Here is a 19,303-nt window from a genome sequence, read left to right as displayed (position 1 = left end):
TTATTTACATGGCTGTGAGAACATTGCAAGACCGTGCTGAGGTTACAACCCACAAAAAGGAACCCCCAGCTAATCAAGGGCTCATTCCTCATCCTGGTTGTCAGCCCATTAAAGGAAAAGGTGCCCCAGTCAGTACCTGCCAAAGGTGGAGCCGATATGGCGTATTTATCACCTCTGCAATAAAAGAGATGTGATGTCTACAACTAGTCTGGTGACTGGGAGTGGCCACCGGGACCATATAGCACCAATCCTAAAGGATCTTCAATGGCTCCCAGTGCATTTCCAAGCACAATTCAAAGTGTTGGTGCTGATCTTTAAAGCCCTAAACGGCCTTGACCCTGTATACCTGAAGGAGCATCGCCACCCCCATCGCTCAGCCCAAACCAGGCATAGGCAAACTCTGCCCTCCAGATGTTTTGGGACTACAACTCCCATCATCCCTAGCTAACAGGATCAGTGGTCAGGGATGATGGGAGTTGTAGTCCCAAAACATCTGGAGGGCAGAGTTTGCCTATGCCTGGCCCAGATACTGAGGTCCTCTCCTGGGGGGGTCTTCTGCTGGTTCCCTCACTGCAAGAAGCAAAGTTACAGGGAACCGGGTAGAGGGCCTTCTCGGTAGTGGCGCTCTTCTTATGGACTGCCCTCCCTTCAGATGTCAAGGAAATAAACTGACTTTCAGAAGACATCTGAAGGCAGCCCTGTTTAGGGAAGTTTTTAAGGACTAATGTTTTTAGATATGTTGTAAGCCACCCAAGGTGGGTGTGGGGAAACCCAGCCAGATGTGTGGGGTATAAATTATAAAATTATTATTAATATTACAACTATAGATCTACTAGCCCCTTAGATATGGCCTCCAAATTATACTCACAATATTTATTAAATAAAATCCAAGAATGGGATAGTAACCAATCCATTAAATATGCTGAACAAGCACCAACCAATTTGGTAGATTGAGATGTGCTACTGCTGCACTGCTGTTACCTAGCCACTCTGTCCCAACTCACAAGAAGTTATATCTTAGTGTAGAGAACAATCTGCTCATACTTACCCTACAAGACCAGTGATAAGGAAGTCCAGGTTGCCCAAGATTTTCGTGCAGTTGATAAAGCTGTCAATATTGCTGGAATCCACTGTCTGATACTTGCTTCCAATTCCAGTCCCTTCACAGGCTGGAAACAAGGCAGGGGGTCAGGGTTAAATATTTCAAAGAGGTGAAAGCTACCAGCTTAACGTCTCTCCACACGGCTCCCTAACATGCCCCCAGAGCTGATGGAATAGGCAAAAATGACTTGGTAATTGGGATCAGTCCCAAGTTTATATATGTATTTTTTAAAAACTTTTCAATGAGGTTGTATAGCAGGAAAAAGAAAGGGGGGAGAGAAATCAATAAAGTACAATTGAACAAATATATTATATTATATTTCCTGTGGAATAAGCTACAGGAAGAGGGTATATAGCCTCTTCTGTACATAGACAGAATATGTAAAAGAAAATCCCAAGAACCAGTCATGTGTCTATTCACAGAGTCTCTTCAACAGGCAGCATATGGAGCGGAGGTCTTTAAATCTTCAGAGGTGGAATTAATAAAAGTCAGAAATGGAAAACAAATACAAATCAAGGTCAATTATCACTTTACTTTTTTAATCAAGGTACCCCAAGGACTAATTGCACACACCCATTAAGGGCAAATGCCGCACGAGTGTAGAATCACACATTTGTTTCTTAAAGAAGTCCAGAAGAGGAAGTCCAAGGCTTTCCCAGGCAGGTTGTCCGAGTTCTTTGAAGAAATGTGCAGATTACGTGGCATGTGCACAACCTTCACACCCGAAAGTTGGATATGCTCCACAGAGAAGAAAATCTGGGAGCCTCAGTTATGCCTTCCTTTTTAGTTTCCTGTTCCAGTAGCCAGAAGAAGCTATGGCTTCGTGTTACCTTTTGGGCAGAGCCCCACGCAAGGCTCACAGATCTTGCGGCCGCCTTTTTCCACTTCCATTTTGTGATTAGGGCAGGTCCGGATGCACAAGCTCTGATCCACCACAAAATTATCTGCAAAATAATGGGAAGGAGGTGAACAGGGGAAAGATTAAAAAAATGTGAGCAGCTAGTCACTGGAAACCCCTTAGGGATGTTTGGGGCTAAAACAGGACCTCATAAGTATCTGTGAGGAGAGAGATGGGGTGTTGGGGCTCCTAGATTTTCACTGAAGAATCCAGTCTCTTTCCATTTTAATATGAGAAAAGGAACAGCAGAGGATTATTATTATTATTACTAATATTTACTAAATTTGTATACTGCCCTTGTAGTTCACAGCATAAAAATACAAGATAAAAAACAGATAATACATAATACAAGCAGGGGGGACGACCCCCAAAGGCTTTCAAACTTGGGGGGGAAATCAGCAATTTCAACTACTGTGACTTCTCTCTCATTCTTGATCTGGGAACAATCAGGTTAAAATTAAAATAAAATACTCAAACTGTTAGTGTTGGGTTATAGTGATTTTAAACGTCTTATTAGACATTATTTTATTTAGACTTTTAGACTGTCAATTTATATCTATGCTGCATTTTCCACCAGTCAGTCCATCTGTGCTCAAAGTGGTTCACAAGAAAACAATGTGTGGGCCAGCTTAAAAGTTTAAGAGGCCTTTGTACATCATGGCCCCTCAATGGAGTTCTGCCACATCTGTGGCAATTTTCCCAGATGGGTTGCAGGTGTGTGTGGGGGGGGGAATAATGTCTAAACTGGCCCTGAAGGAAGTGGTGCTCCAATCTAAAGGAACACCCATCACACACACACAGAGAGAAGACAACCACCCCCTTCTCCCCTATAGCCACAACCTAGGACTTACGGGGGCAGTTTTTGACGCATACGCCACCATACTGATATTTGGCATCCGGGTTTGGCTCCAGTTGGAAGGTGAGCTTGTTGTAGATCAATGGGAGAGGGCAGCGTGTTTCACAGGCCCCATTGTCATTGACCTGCCGGCAGGCCTGGGGTTGAAAAAGCATGTGACAAAAAGCTGAGTAAGATCATGCCCACCCAACTCCCATCATTCCAGGCCGAAAGCTGAAACATTGAGCCAGATTCAACTAAACCAGTGTGCTAGCGAAAGCCAGCACTAGGACTCCTGCTAGCGCAATGGGCTTCCCCCTCTCCTCTGCCATGCCTCTCCCACACCTCCCTAAAATGTGCTCTGGAAGGGCAAGAGGGCCTCCCAAATGTGCAGGAAGAGGAGAGGGGTGACCATTCCATCAGAGAAGCAGAAATGCTTGCGCTGGTGGATCAGTTGTATTAGTGCAACACTGATTTCCACCCACTTCATGCTAGATTCTTCCCCCAGTCCTGAAAGCACACAAAAAACTTGGCACTAACTCCATGGAGACACCATAGGGAGCTTGGTGAGAAAGGATAACCCACATTTCCCCCAATATTCCGTTAAAAACTGTGATTGCAAAGAAGATTATCATTGTAGCTGAACATGGAAAGAAGCCAAGGCAGCCCAGGAAACAAAGGCTCTGGCAAAAGCTAAAGATCAGGAGCTGAGCTCAAAAGATTGGAGGGTTGTGCTGGCAGGCAGGTTGTGGGGACAAAAGGAAAAGGGGGCAGATATGTACACTCAAAACCAAACTGTTCCCATTCTCACAATCGTCTCCCTTCCTCAACACAGACCAGTCATACAAAGCACAGCCAAGGAGAGCCGGACACAGAGACTGCTTACGTACAAAACACTCTGTCTTCAGTGGGCCAGTGCAGCCTCCTGCACATTCGTCGTGGCAGCATTCATTGGGGTTGGGGCCAAAACAGCGCTCATTGCACTGGGGGGCACAGATGGTCTTGGTCACTATGGCAGGAGGAGAAAAATGTTGGGTGAGAAGCAGTCAATGCCATCGCCCCATCCTCCACTCTAATAGTTGGCTCCTCCCATATTCTCCTGACCTTCCCAAGACCCTGGGAGGTGGACATAGAAAACAAAATACCGTATTTTTCGCTTTATAAGACGCACCCAACCATAAGACACACCTAGTTTTAGAGGAGGAGAACGGGGGGGGGGGGGGGGAGAGAATTCTCTCCCTCTCTGCTCAGCGCCTCTCCAGCAAAGTGGCGAAAGCAACGCAAAGCCTCCGGAGCACAGCAGGAGAGCTCCCGCTGTGCTCAGGAGGTTTTGGGCGGCTATCCCTGAAGCACCGATCCCTCTTGCTCTCCTGGCTTCAGCGAAAGCTGCGCAGCCTGCATTTGCTCCATAAGACGCACACACATTTCCCCTTACTTTTTATGAGGGGAGGTGCGTCTTATAGAGCGAAAAATACGGTATTTAAGGCACAGTTACTACCCCTCAGCACAGAAATTTCCCATAGCATGATGCATCTGCAATCCCTGATCCAAAAGTCAGTATATTGCCTTCCCAATTAATGGAAGGTTGGGAGCTGAGGGATAGCTCGGTTGGTAGAGCATGAGTCTCTTAATCTCAGGGTTGTGGGTTTGAGCCCCATGTTGTGTGAAAGATTCCTGCATTGCGGGGGTTTGGACAAGGTGATCTTTGCCGTCCTTTCCAACACTACAACTCTGTGATTTACTAGCATTCACAACTTATTTTTTCTAAGGAGGGCTCTTTGAGTGCTTTTGCATCAACTTTGCCCAGCTGAGGAACATCGTAGAATTGGGAAAAGGTTCAGAAAACGGTAACCAAAACAATTGAGGAGACGGAGCAAGCCCCCTATGAAGAAAGGTTGCAGCGTTTGGGACTTTTTAATAAACTACCATTCCCAGGATTCTCTGGGGGAGGCCATGGCTGTAAAAGTGGTATCCAGGTGCTTTAAATGTATGCCATTATTGTCAGAGTTAAATCATCACGGATCACCTATTATATGCAGGCAGATTGCTTAAAGCAGGTGCTGCCATAGCTTTCCTTTCCAAATTTGGAATCTGTCTATCACCATGCCAAGTTTAAGATGACAGAACCCACATTTAAAGCAGCCATGAAAAGTACCACCCAAGGACCAAACCTGGGGTTAGGGGTTAGTCTCCTCCAACCTGCCCTCCAATACTGGCTGGGCATGGTGGGAGTTGCAGTTCAAAACATCTGGAAAGTCCTTGGTTTGAGGGGGGAGACACTGTAATACTTACACTTTTGACAGTTATTAGGACCAGGCCCCCAGCAGTGACCATTGCAGCTCTCATGACATGGAGAACCTATCCAGGGAGACAAAATGCAACATCAGCCATCTAAACCAGAGGTACTGAGTACGATGGGCCAATAAGCTTATAAGAATCACATTATGTCCAAAGACCTGCCTCACATACGATTTGCTTAACGTGTATGGAACCTGATTCAAAGTGTTTTAACTCCAATCTTTACCTGAAAGGGCTTCCACAGCAGCTTGACACAGGCACAGAGGAATCGGTCCTATGCAGAGTCAGACAAATTGTCTGCATTGACTGGCAGTTGTCCTCCATGGTTTCTTTCTTTTTTTTGTATATATTAGTTTTTTATTTTATTATTTCCAGTTATGCAGTATATTATGAAATAGTGAGACAGCTAGAAATATAAGGCTTCACTTAACATTCTCTAGTTTCAGTTTAGAGGTCAAAAGCAGCTATTTCGAAGGAGTATAAATATATGTATTTTCCTCCCTCCATGTTTTCATACCAAGGATACACATAGCCCTACCTGGAAATGCCAGAGTTTGACCCTGGGACCTTCTGCAAGCAAACAGGTGCTCTATTTAAAGATCATTTTAGATTGGTTATGGTCTGAGCCAGTTTGGATTTATTTGATATATGTTTTCAGGAACCTCATAAGAATTAATTCCCCAGGTGGCACACACACAAAACAAAGGCTAAAAACATAACAATAAAATCGTATTGCAGTAAAGACACAATAAACTTAAAAGACAACTGGTATAAAAGCCCCAACACAGAATGAGCGCAATAAAGATGCAGTGGTGGAGGACTTTGACTAGGAAGCATGTGATGGAGTCACCTTGTTGAAACTAGGCAGGTTTATGTCTGGTGACGGCCTGGATGGAAGATTTCCTGGGTTCTCGCATTGCAGAAAGAAAACGGGGCACAAATGTAGCAGGGAAAAGAGAAGAGAGGAAATGGCTGCATGGGGTTGCATAGCATCCAGGGCAGCTGTTTACCAGCTCCACCTGGTACAAAGGCCGAGACCCTACCTACCCACAGACTGTTTTGCCAGAGTGGTGCATGCTCTAGTTATCTCCCGCTTGGACTATTGCAATGCGCTCTACGTGGGGCTACCTTTGAAGGTGACCCGGAAACTACAACTAATCCAGAATGCGGCAGCTAGACTGGTGACTGGGGGCGGCCACCAAGACCATATAACACTGGTCTTGGAAGACCTACATTGGCTTCCAGTACGTTTCCGAGCACAATTCAAAGTGTTGGTGTTGACCTTTAAAGTCCTAAACGGCCTTGGCCCAATGTACCTGAAGGAGCATCTCCACCCCCCATCGTTCTGCCCAGACACTGAGGTCCAGCGCCGAGGGCCTTCTGGCGGTTCCCTCACTGCGAGAAGCTAAGCTACAGGGAACCAGGCAGAGGGCCTTCTTGGCAGTGGTGCCCGCCCTGTGGAACGCCCTCCCATCAGATGTCTAAGAGATAAACAACTACCTGACATTTAGAAGGCATCTGAAGGCAGCCCTGTTCAGGGAAGTTTTTAATGTGTGACATTTTAATGTACTTTTAATCTTTGTTGGAAGCCACCCAGAGTGGCTGGGGAACAAATAATAAATTACTATTACTATTACTCCTGTGTAAACACAAAACATTGGCAGGCCAGACAGGGGAATACGAGTGCAAGCACACACCTCACCCTACTTTTAGCCAATACTCACACTTGTCTGCGTTCTTTTGGATCACTGTAGGGTAGCTTGGATCCCGGACGATGTCTCCCCAATTGATAGTATCTGCATGACACAACTGCTGGTTCCTCCCAATGTAGACACCCCCAGACAGGATTTCTGAAAAACAGTAAGAGGCAGCTGTGACCACTTTCCTACTGGGAGATGCGAAACACCAAAATATCTGTGTGAGAAATAGCCAGCATGCACACTGTGCACATCCAGCTTCCATATACAGTGGTACCTTAGTTCTCAAACACCTTGGTACTCAAACAATTTGGAACCCAAACACTGCAAACCAGGAAGTGTTCTGGTTTGCAAACTCTTTTCGGAAGCCAAATGTGCTCTGTTTCGAGTGTTGCGCTTCTGATTTGAGTGCCACACTTCTGTTTTGAGTGTTACACTGAGGTCTGTCTGTTTTTGCTATTTATTTTGCGTTTTGTTTTTGCGGCTCTTTTTTTGTGACTGTGTGGAACCCAGTTCAGCTACTGATTGATTGTGCTTTCATTTTATGGATCAGTGGTCTCGTTAGATAGTAAAATTCATGTTAAATGGCTGTTTTAGGGGTTGTTTTTAAAAGTCTGGAACGGATTAATGCATCTTGCATTACTTTCTATGGGAAAGCGTGCTTTGGTTTTGGTACGCTTTGGTTTTGGAATGGATTTCTGGAATGGATTAAGTTTGAGAACCAAGGTACCACTGTACTGAAAATGAAAGCAACCCTTTTCAGAACTCTTTCCAGAACAGATTATGAACCTATGGAAGACAAGCATGTGCAGTCCCACTTCCTCTAGCTCCACAGAATCATATAAAATCTGAAATGGACTAGGATGGACTCCCAAAGAGGTTTCCCCACTCTCTGAATTCTCTCCACTATTATAATAATTCTCTCCACTGCTATGATCACTGCCTAACTCTCATTTCTATGGCTTTGCTGAGCTGTCTCCTTTTTCCCTTCAGACCTCTTCTCCACCAACTTCTTATTTATGCATTATTCTATTTAAATATATTTATAGCCTTGCCTTTCATCACAACCAACCCAGGGCAGGGCACAACCATAACACCGAACAAATTAAAACAATACACAAATCCATTTCGATTCACAGAGGGAACAAGAACAAGATAAAAGCGTAATTAAAAAGGCAGTCTTTAAAAACAGCAAAGCAGACTTCGTCCTTCCAGCATATGTGCTCGCTAAATTAAACAAGTTACCTTACAAAGGCCTGAGCAAATCGCTGAGTCTTGATCTGGCACTAAAAACAAAGTTGCTGTCATTACTACTTTCCCTCGAGCCATTTTTGTGGAGCGACTCATTGCCCGCACTTACAGTACAATCCTATACATGTCTATTCAGGAGTTCAGTGGGGCTTGCTCCCAGGCAAATGCCTATACGACTGTGGCCACAGTCTCCCTTGCTTCTTTGCCATCCTTCAGCGAAAGGAGTGTGTGTGTGTGTGTGTGTGTGTGTGTGTGTGTGTGTGTTTTGAAGAAACACATTTGTCCCTTAACAGCAAGCTGCTTAACAAACTGAGTTCTGGAGACTTAATGAGTCCTTACCAGCAGAGGGCTGGGAGCTATCACTGTGTTTTTCAGACTTCCAAAGTATTCTTCGGATATACAGTCATACCTTGGAATCCGTTCCGGAAGTCCGTTCGAATTCCAAAACGTTTGGAAACCAAAGTGCGGCTTCTGATTGGCTGCGGGAAGCTCCTGCAGCCAATCAGAAGGTGCAGAAGGCCCATTGGATGTTCAGGTTCCAAAGAATGTTCACAAAACGTTTGCAAAACTCACTTCCCGGTTTGCGGCATTCAGGAGCCAAAACATCCGAGTACCAAGGCATTTGGGATCCAAAGTACGACTGTATAAGCGAATAGGTATATCAGCCTCCCTATAAGCAGCTGGCAGGCCATTTATATCCAAGCCAGGCTGGGTATAAATACTATTTATTAAATTTGCACTTGCTGGCTTGATGAAATTGGTGCTTTCACAGTACAGTGGTACCTCTGGTTATGAACTTAATTCGTTCTGGAGGTCCATTCTTAATCTGAAACCATTCTTATCCTGAGGCACGCTGTCGCTAATGGGGCTTCCGGTTCGCGATTTCCATTCGCATCCTGGGGCAAAGTTCGCAACCAGGAGCAGCTACTTCTGGGTTAGCGGAGTTTGTAACCTGAAGCGTTTGTAACCAGAAGCGTTTGTAACCAGAAATACCACTGTATTACCTCACCCTGACTTCTGTTTACTTTTTTCCAGCTCTCATCTCCGCAATCAAGGCTTATGGGCCTTGGTTACCCATTTGGAGGTGTCATGTGTTAAAGGCGCTCAAGGTAGTAAACATGGTTCCCCCAATATTATCCTTATAACAACGCTGTAAAATAGATTGAGCTAAGATCCTAGTGAGTTTCATGGCTCAGTGAGGATCCGAACCCTGATCTCATACTCCAATCAACGCACCACACATGCAGACCCTCCAAAGGTCCCTGTTTTCCAGGGACAGTCCTGGATTTACAGAAGCCTCCCAGTTTCTGATTTGATCCCAGAATGTCCCGCTTTTTCCTTTGAATGTTTTCACTGGAGGAATGTTGGAGGGTATGGAGTTATGTGACACCCCTCCCAAGCCATCTGAAGGCAGCCCTGTAATGTTGAATGTTTTATTATGTTTTTATGTATGTTGGAAGCCACCTAGAGTGGCTGGGACAACCCAGTCAGATGCTTGGGGTATAAATAGTACAACGGACCTCCCTGTTTTTTCATCGGAGAAATATTGGAGGGTATGCACATGGATTTTTGTAGGGGGTATATCTGACCAAATGTTTCCCAAATCAGCATTGCAATATCGCCTTTCACATTGCTCTACTGCCACAAAGCTCTTCCCTGGCCTCCTACGCCTTGTCAATTCCACAATTCTTCCCACAGCCCTTTAACAATCTACTTTAGGCTGAGACATCGACCTTCTTTTCCCTTACAAGGAACGCAGTACACATCTGCAATTATGTATTTAAGCGCTAAATATTAGCGATGTGAAATACTTGTAGTATCCATGAAACGCTGCAGGCACTTCCATACAGCAGGGAATGTTGCCCAGGTAATTCTGAAAAGCCATGTCTCCTCCGCCAAGGGTTGTTCTGTCAGCCAACAGAAAGATCAAGCGATGGGAAAGCTGATAGATAGGTGTTGTCTTTTTTTGGTGCCACAGTAGCTGAACAACAACAACATCAACCCAACAGACTGGTTGGGGCAGGTACCTAAAACATGCAGAGGCCTGTTCTGGGCTGTCTGTCTTCCTCTTAGCTCTGCTGACATGATAGCCAAGAACTCAGATTTCACAAACAGCCACTTCCAGTGGTTACGGAAGACTTCATACTCAACCAACCAGTAGTGCTCAACTGAAGGACATACGTCAGGGGTGGGGAACTTGTGGCCCTCCAAATATTGCTAGACTCTAACACCCATCAACCCCAAGCAACATGGCCAATGGGCAGGAATGGTGGGAGTTGTATGACAACAATACCTGGAGTGCCATACATTCCCCATGGCTTATATAGTAGCTCCATGCTAAAATCTACGTTGGGGTCTCCATGCTTCTCTAATCTATGTTTGCACATGCATCCGTCTGCATTCAGATTAATATAGCCACTTTCTGAGGCAACATCCATTGGTTGTGGTCCCGTGAACAGAGAGATGAAACTGAAACTTGAATTTAAGTCCCTGCATTATCATTATTATTTCGAAGATTTATAGGTCACCTTCAGGGCAAACCCATCTCAAGGCAGCTTTAATCAGAATAACATATATAGGAGATATAGGTTACCTTTTGGTAATGCATACATATAATGGCTTGCAAATGCATTCTTGCTTAGGGCACTGATCAACAGTCAGCATTAATGATATTGATTACTTGTTGAGTGAAGAAAGAAGGGGATGGTATCCCAGTCCCTCTGCCCTGCAAAACACCACGGTTGACCACGCTGGACATCTGCTAAGGGGATACATGGTACAGAGCCAATCCAATACAGATCGGCTTGCACTCAGTTCTGGGTACAGAGATTCTTTATCCTATAGAATGCTAGCAGGACTTGAACCAGCATGAGAAACCATGAGCACAAGACTACTTTTTGGGGCCAAATTATGTTGCGAAAATTAAAGTGTGATTATATTCAATGGCGTATTAGACTAAAGTACAGTGGTGCCCCGCAAGACAAATGCCTCGCAAGACGGAAAACTTGCTAGACGAAAGAGTTTTCCGTTTTGGAGGTGCTTCGCAAAATGAATTTCCTATAGGCTTGCTTCGCAAGACGACAATGTCTTGCGAGTTCCTGCTGGTTTTTTTTTCCTCCCCCCCCTTTTTCTAAGCCGCTAAGCCGCTTATCAGCTGATCCGATCAGCAGATAAGCCGCTAAAAGCCGCTAAAAGCTGCTCGCTAAAAGCCGCTAATAGCGCTAATCCTTCAATGGGCTTGCTTCGCAAAACGAAAAAACCGCTAGGAGAATCACAGAACGGATTCTTTTCGTCTTGCGAGGCACCACTGTAAATACGGTATTTTCATGTCTGGATTACCCTTGCTGTATTGGGCTGTTTTGCCTAACGAAGGGTTGCCATACATCCGGGAATTCCTAGACATATCCTCTTTTGGGGGTTCTACAAGCTCATCTGGGTTGCCTGGGGTTTACATTTCAAAGCAAATGTCCTGGATTTGGAGTTTTTATTTTTATTTTTTCTGCGCGGGTGGCTCTGGTTCAGGCTTGGGCTCTGGCACCCCAGCTCTCTGGCGTGGACAGCGGAGGGGCTAGCGGGCGATTGCCAACCCTACCTAACACAGCGGGACCCATGGCAGAAACATATATTCAGTTTCAAATTAAAGAGCTCACTCCACAGATAAGCAGCAAATTTATCAGCCTGAATCAGATTCACAGCATCTTTGACATGATGATTAATCAGCTATGTTTGAAACCTCTTAGGATTCATTTCTGAATCTGGGAAGGAAGTAAAGCATAGCTGAAAAGTAGGTCCAAACGTGGCCATCATATTGTAGCAATGGGTTCTGGAGAGGTAACTGAACTTTGGGCTGAAAGAACCCTTCTGAAATAGCTTTCAAAGACATGCTATATAGTTTACAAGGGGTGCAGGTGGCGCTGTGGGTTAAACCACAGAGCCTAGGACTTGCCGATCAGAAGGTCGGCGGTTTGAATCCCCGCGACAGGGTGAGCTCCCGTTGCTCGGTCCCTGCTCCTGCCAACCTAGCAGTTTGAAAGCACGTCAAAGTGCAAGTAGATAAATAGGTACCGCTCCGGTGGGAAGGTAAACGGCGTTTCCGTGTGCTGCTCTGGTTCGCCAGAAGTGCCTTAGTCATGCTGGCCACATGACCCGGAAGCTGTACGCCGGCTCCCTTGGCCAATAAAGCAATATGAGTGCCGCAACCCCAGAGTGGTCCGCAATTGGACCTAATGATCAGGGGTCCCTTTATCTTTATATAGTTTACAATCTCTGAAAGTGAGCTTGTGTTCACAGAAAATACGTCTGAACTATCAGCGAAGAGCGCAAGATACGCAGTATCTTACTGCGTAAGATACATGTGCCTTATTCTGGGCAATGGAAATGCTCTTATAGTGCACCAAATCCCTTGGGCCTTCACTGGTCTCCTATGCGATTGTCTACAGAACGGATGGAATAGCAAGGGCTGTATCAGATGCAGCACAGCTGGGTTCTCAGTGCCATTGTTGAGGCATCCTGGGTGTAAAGCTCCTTGCATGCCTTTTCCAGGAACAATCCATGGCATTCCGATTGTGCACTAGAGCTAAACAAAACCGGGAGGCAACTGCTGTGCAGGCCTGCCCTTGGCCAGAGACTAGTATAAGATTGCCATACAGTAGTACCTCGGGCTAAGTACTTAATTTGTTCTGGAGGTCTGTTCTTAACCTGAAACCTGAAGCACCACTTTAGCTAATGGGGCCTCCTGCTGCTGCCGCGCCACCGGAGCACGATTTCTGTTCTCATCCTGAAGCAAAGTTCTTAACCTGAGGCATTATTTCTGGGTTAGCGGAGTCTGTAAACTGAAGCGTATGTAACCCGAGGTACCACTGTATTTCAAAAAGTGAAAACTCGGACACAAACGTTGTTGAGCTTCGGGTGGGGGGGGGCAAAGTTGTTGCCATATATTCATTTTGGCCGAATTCCACCCGGACGCTCTTTCTGGCAGACGAATCCCAGCTATTTCTGGGAAATTCAGGTCGTATGGCAGCCCTACCTAAGAGGGCTGGCTTGCAAATCATAGCGAAGCAACATTACAGCACTCAGAGCTGCTCTTCCAAACCCCAATCAAGGAAAAAGAACAATGAGGCAAACCCACATTTACCAGTTGCTAACTGTCCTTTCCTTTCTGCCCTCCTTCTCCCCAAATGCAGCTGCTTCTTGGGTGTGACACAAGGACTATATAATAGCAATCCTGCCCAGTAACGAAGGAAAAGTTCACATCCGTAGATGAAACAGTGTGAATGGGGTCCGTTTAGGAATCTAGACTCTGCTTAGCCAGGTGTCACCTGCCCAGGCTGCAAAACAGTTGACATTCCTTCTCATGCAGAATAACCCCAGGGGACTTTCGTAATGCAAATTCTTTATAAAGTTTCTGGGTGAGAAACAGGACAAGCAGTCTCTCACAACTGATTTAGTTTCCCTCAAAGTTCTGCTTCCTCAGTCCCCCACCCCCTTCCTCAACTAATTCCATTATCTCTACTGTAGCTGGAGTTGACCTTGAATTGGGACTCAACCCCAGGTTGTTTACAAGGCTTTTCTTTGTTGTACAACACCAGGTCTGGCCAATTAAAGGGGCAGTGTGCTAAGGGTGGCCCACAAACCTGCTTCTTTGGCAGCTAGTCAAATCCTGCGAGCTAAGTGGCTAAGTGGACCCATAAATTCTTTCTTATAGATTGGACTTTCACCTGCTTATCTCCAGCTCAGATTGTAAAGATGTTCTCTCCGATACAAACAGAAGTTCAGAGAGTTAAGCAGCAGGAGGGGCAGAGCCGCAGATTGACGTTTAGGATCCATAGCTAATGACTCCTGTGAGATAAACACGTTTTCTACCCTCATCCTGAAGCCATCCTTTCATTAGAGCCTCCATCACAGACTGGCCTCACCAACTTCTGAGATGCTGTGGATTGTGCTGGCTGCGTATAGGTTTTTCTGGCACCAAAGGTCCTTCTCTAAATATCCCTGCTACTCTGTATGCTTTCTTAGTAATAATTACTATTATTTATATGCCACCACCTGACTGGGTTGCCCGGAGAGCCACATTTTATAAAAAAAGATTTCCCAGTATTTTAAAGTGATTTTATATCTACTGCTTTTTGCATTTTTACTGTTGCTACAGTAATTGCTTTTGTTTCTGATGTTTTTGATTTGTTTTATATTTGTTTTATGGTTCTCTTTTGTAGACTATCTTGAAAAACTAGATTAACATATTTTTTCTAAAAAAAAGAAGTGCTTTAGAACAACTGGATTTTATGTTAGAAGTAACTTCCAGGATGACTCAATACATCAGACTCCTAGATGCTTTGTCCAAATAGTTTAAGACAAAGCCTTAAACGGCTCAGGACCGCAATACCTCAAGGACTGCCTCTTTCCATATGAACCTACCCAGACCCTGAGATCATCTTCTGGGGCCCTCTTTCATGTGACTCCTCCTCAAGAGGTCCAGAGGGTGGCAACACCAAAACGGGCCTTCTCTGCAGTGGCTCCCCGTCTGTGGAATTCTCTCCCCAGGGAAGTTCGCCAGGCCATTTTACACCTTTAGGTGCCAGGCCTTTGGTTGACCTGATTGACATCCTCTACCCTTTTAAAATGTGGATCTTTTTTGGGTGTGTGTTATTGGGTGGTTGTTTTATTTTGATTTTATATATCGGGCATAGGCAAACTCGGCCCTCCAGATGTTTTGGGACTACAACTCCCATTACCCCTGACCACTGGTCCTGTTAGCTAGGGATGATGGGACTTGTAGTCCCAAAACATCTGGAGGGCCGAGTTTGCCTATGCCTGTTATATATCGCCATCTTTTCTGTGAACCGCCCTGAGACCTCCAGGTATATAGCGGTAGAGTATATAATTTCAATAAATAATAATAATCCTGTCTGGAAGCTCCTAAAAGATCTTGCTGTTGCTCAGTATAGAACCATTCAATATCTGGTTTCAACCAGTGGCTGAATTTTGCTGTTGAAAGGAAAGGTAACAACCCCTAGATCAAGAATGGGATTCTGTGCACATGATTTCAAACTCCTAGACTCTTTCAGTGTCGCTCAAAAGAGCTTACTAGTACGTTTACTAGTACGTTGATTTAACCCCAAACACTGCCTATCACACTACTGATGCAAGCCCTATGGGTCGAATTACAGTTCCTTTCTGTCTTCAGTTCCCCTTCCCAACACCACACGACATACAGTGAGGGCTAGCAACAGATGCCAAGACAAGTACCCAAAAGTCACAAGTAAGGGCATGTCTGCTCTGCAAATTAATCTTTTGTAATTGATTACTCTACAAACAAGTTCAGCTAATTCTATGAACTGTAGGTGAAAGTGCTACATGTTCTCTGAGGGAGAGTCATACTCTCATTACAAAACCATGAGCACGGTTGCCAGTTTCGGGTGGGATTCAATCACACGCTGGCAAATGCAAGTTGTGCAATTAAGTCGATCAGTGCTCTTGCGCAGAAAACCCGTGATAAGCAAAATGAAGGGGAAATGTGACGGAAAGAGTGGGATAACCATGGCTTGACAAAACACTGTCAAGCCAGCCTCCTCACAAACTTTGTGCAAACATACCAGGATGACTGCTGACACCATACATTTAAAGCGCTCTTATACCACTTTTAACAACCATAGGATGCGGGTGGTGCTGTGGGTTAAACCACAGAGCCTAGGGCTTGCTGATCAGAAGATTGGCGGTTCGAATCCCCGCGACGGGGTGAGCTCCCGTTGCTCAGTCCCTGCTCCTGCCAACCTAGCAGTTCAAAAGAACAAAGTGCAAGTAGATAAATAGGTACCACTCCGGTGGGAAAGTAAACGCCGTTTCCGTGTGCTGCTCTGGTTCACCAGAAGTGGCTTAGTCATGCTGGCCACATGACCCGGAAGCTGTATTCCGGCTCCCTTGGCCAATAAAGCAAGATGAGCGCCGAAACCCCAGAGTGGTCCGCAATTGAACCTAATGGTCAGGGGTCCCTTTACCTTTATACCACTTTTAAACCTGGAGACTGTAGTTTGCTACGGGTTATGACTCTGCAGACCTACAATTCCCTTAACAAACTACAGTCTCCAGGTATCTCATGCCTATTGGAAAGAGTACTTTAAAGGGACATTAGTTAACATTTCAAAACCAGCTGCTGGATGGGTAGGTGCCCATGTATTTTTCTTGAAACATACATTTAGACTGAGATTGTGTTCTGCACAAGGACAGACTCCAGGCATAGCGTGCGATTGCCTGAGCCAATGGTGTAAGATCTTGAGCTGTGGAATGTACTTTCCTCCTCAGTGGGGAAGGTAAAAGGTGACAGATGCTGAAATCATTTATCCACTGAGCAATCATGCTCCACCCAGTGCCCCACATACGCCCTAGACTTGCCTGCAGGGAGCAACCGTGGGGATAGATATGCAATGTCTGCCCCATATACTTTTTCACTGGGTGCCTGAAGCAGCTTATAATTGCAAAGGAAACCAAGCATTCCATTTCCTCCTATCCATCCACTCTCAGCTTTAGCAGTGCTAAGTGTGAATGGCAATCTGGAAAAGGCTACTTAAACCGGAATGCCCATAACCCTAATCCCCAGTAGAAAGAGCCAGATAGTGGCTACTAAGCAGGGAAGGAAGCGCACTTTCCACATTATAAAAAAGCACTCTGTTTTCAGGATTGCTTCAAGTGGTTGAGGGAAATAACCGAAACTTAGATGCCCAGATGTGGATTCTTCAAGGCACATAGAAACTGTGCCAAATCTCAGATCAATTGTTGCCTCTGAGCAAGTGTACCACAACACACACACACACGGCAAGGTGCTCAACCCTACCTAAAAGTCATACTCTCCTATCTGATCATCCTTCTCTTCAGATCCCGGTTGCAGTAGGTGTAGTTATTCACTGCTGAACCTAAGCACCCTGCACACGCTAAAAGGGATCTCTCTTTGCTATTACTGCATATAAAAGGTAAAGGGTAAAGGGACCCCTGACCATTAGGTCCAGTCGTGGCCAACTCTGGGGTTGCGGCGCTCATCTTGCTTTATTGGCCAAGGGAACCGGTGTACAGCTTCCGGGTCATGTGGCCAGCATGACTTAAGCCTCTTCTGCCGAACCAGAGCAGTGCACAGAAACGCTGTTTACCTTCCCTCCAGAGCGGTACCTATTTATCTACTTGCACTTTGATGTGCTTTCGAACTGCTAGGTTGGCAGGAGCAGGGACCGGGCAACAGGAGCGCACCCTGTTGTGGGGATTCGAACCGCCGACCTTCTGATCGGCAAGTCCTAGGCTCTGTGGTTTAACCCACAGCGCCACCCGCGTCCCTTTTACTGTATATACTCAAGGCCAAACCCTGGCACTGAGCAAGACATCTTTGAATGCACTACTGGGGAGAGAGAAGTGTGGCATGCAGTAGCATTGCATGGTTTGCCAGTGCCCGGCGTGGGGCAAGTGTTGCGCCCCCCTGGCGGACTGGGCAGCTGGGGTGGGGGCTCACGTGGAGCCTGCGTGCAGGGTGTGTGTGTGGGTGTGGGTGTGTTTTTGTGTGTGTGAATGAAGCCCAGCTCCAATAGGCTCCTCTCCCGCTGCCTCAATCTGTCTGCCCACCAGACCAACCCGCTGGCCATCGCACCTCAGTTGCCAGGGCTCCATGCCTGTCATGGGGGCATCTGATTGCACTCCCTCAAAAATGTGCACCTGGGCAATGGCCCCTCTCCCACGCTACACCTCTCTGGTGGTTCCCTGGGGTGGCCCATGTTCTCAGGCAATGGCCCCCTACCCCCTCCCACGCTACACCTCTGGTGGCAGGAAGAAGTGGAGAGAAGCTGTGGCACAGCTAGTCTTGGGCAGGGATGGAAAAGTACACTCAGATGCTCAAGTGTTTAAGGAGGGGAACTGGTGGCCTTCCGCATGCTGCTAGACTACAACTCCTATTCATGAGCATTTGTCCTTCTGGCTGATGCCGGTTGGATTTGGAAGTCTAGGAACCTTGGGAGGGGGTGTGGGTTCCATCACCACTGGCTTAAGACATGCCCTGGCAGAGGACAGCAAAGCACCTTCAATTATATTGGTCCTTTCTGGTCCAGGGACTGTTTTCATCAGGGCCATGGAATGCTACAATCTGCTCGCTAACCTCCACAAAGGCAGAAAAGGAGTCAGTAAGTAGCAGTGCAGAATCCCTGGCTGCGTAGCGCAAGCCTCAAGGCTCACCTGTGAGTTGATTGAAACCCAACTGCTGTAGGCCATGTGTGGCATTTTTTCCATAGTTGAGGAGGATGTAGAGGGCGTACTTGTCACCAGAGTCGTCATAGTGCTGCATCCCTCGTATTATGCGCAGGTTCTGCAGTGGCAGATAGGTGAAGATGTTCATGGCGATCAGAACGTAGCCAGTCACTTCTCGGATAGCCTGGGGAAAGTCAGAGGTAAATTTAAAGGGCACCATAACACCCACCCATTCGTTATCGAATCGCGCAGCTAGCAATTTTGCTAACCAGGCTACATATTGGGACTGCAGAACATGAATGGAGACCTCTGCCCCTTCCCTGTCATTGGTCTGCCCCAGTCTCTTCTTCATTAAAAGCATTTGTAACAGCAGTGATGGAAAAGGAGGAACCCAAGGGGAGATTCACATAAACCCCTCCATGCATTGCCAGAATGTGTGGGGTGGGCGAGTGTCACATGACCTCGTGGCCAAGCCTCGCCCACTGCCAATTAAAGGGGGGGGGGAAATGGGTGTACATTTCCAAAATATAAGGTAAAAAACAAATACAGTGGTACCTCTGGTTGCAAACGGAATCCGTTCTGGAGACCCGTTCACAACATGAGCAGAACGCAACCTATGTCTGCACGTCTGTGCATGCACGGGTTGCGATTTGCTGCTTCTGTGCATGCGCACGTGGCGAAACCCAGAAGTAACCCTTTCCAGTACCTCCGGGTCGCTGCGGGATGCAACCTGAAAAGACGTAACCTGAACCGAACGTAACAAGAGGTATGGCTGTAAAATAAAAGCTACATACAGCAACAGTGTTTTGTGTTGTGTAGACTCCTATGATGTAAGTAATGGGCCCTGCCTGCTAGCCTGCTCCCTAAAATATCACTAGTTTTCTCATTTTCATATACAGTGGTGCCTCGCAAGACGAAATTAATTCGTTCTGCAAGTTTTTTCTTCTTGCGAGTTTTTCGTCTTGCGATGCACGGTTTCCCATAGGAATGCATTGAAAATCAATTAA

The 19,303-nt window shown here is 46.1% G+C and overlaps 1 protein-coding gene across 1 annotated transcript in view; it reads right to left on the bottom strand.

Moving 5' to 3' along the window:
* ERBB3 (erb-b2 receptor tyrosine kinase 3) overlaps positions 1-19,303 on the bottom strand; it is a 99,982-nt gene that overhangs the window by 32,772 nt on the left and 47,907 nt on the right. The window contains exons 3-9 of the mRNA XM_083489853.1: positions 18,285-18,480; positions 6,858-6,983; positions 5,128-5,193; positions 3,726-3,844; positions 2,852-2,993; positions 1,933-2,046; positions 1,049-1,169 (exon numbers count right to left, since the gene is read on the bottom strand). Coding sequence (XP_083345979.1) covers positions 1,049-1,169; positions 1,933-2,046; positions 2,852-2,993; positions 3,726-3,844; positions 5,128-5,193; positions 6,858-6,983; positions 18,285-18,480 — 884 coding nt within the window. The remainder of the gene's footprint in view (positions 1-1,048; positions 1,170-1,932; positions 2,047-2,851; positions 2,994-3,725; positions 3,845-5,127; positions 5,194-6,857; positions 6,984-18,284; positions 18,481-19,303) is intronic.

This window comes from Podarcis liolepis (genome assembly GCF_965112155.1).
Source record: "Podarcis liolepis genome assembly, chromosome: 2".
NCBI classification, from domain to species: Eukaryota; Metazoa; Chordata; class Lepidosauria; order Squamata; family Lacertidae; genus Podarcis; species Podarcis liolepis.
This window is presented reverse-complemented; position numbering and strand designations above follow the sequence as displayed.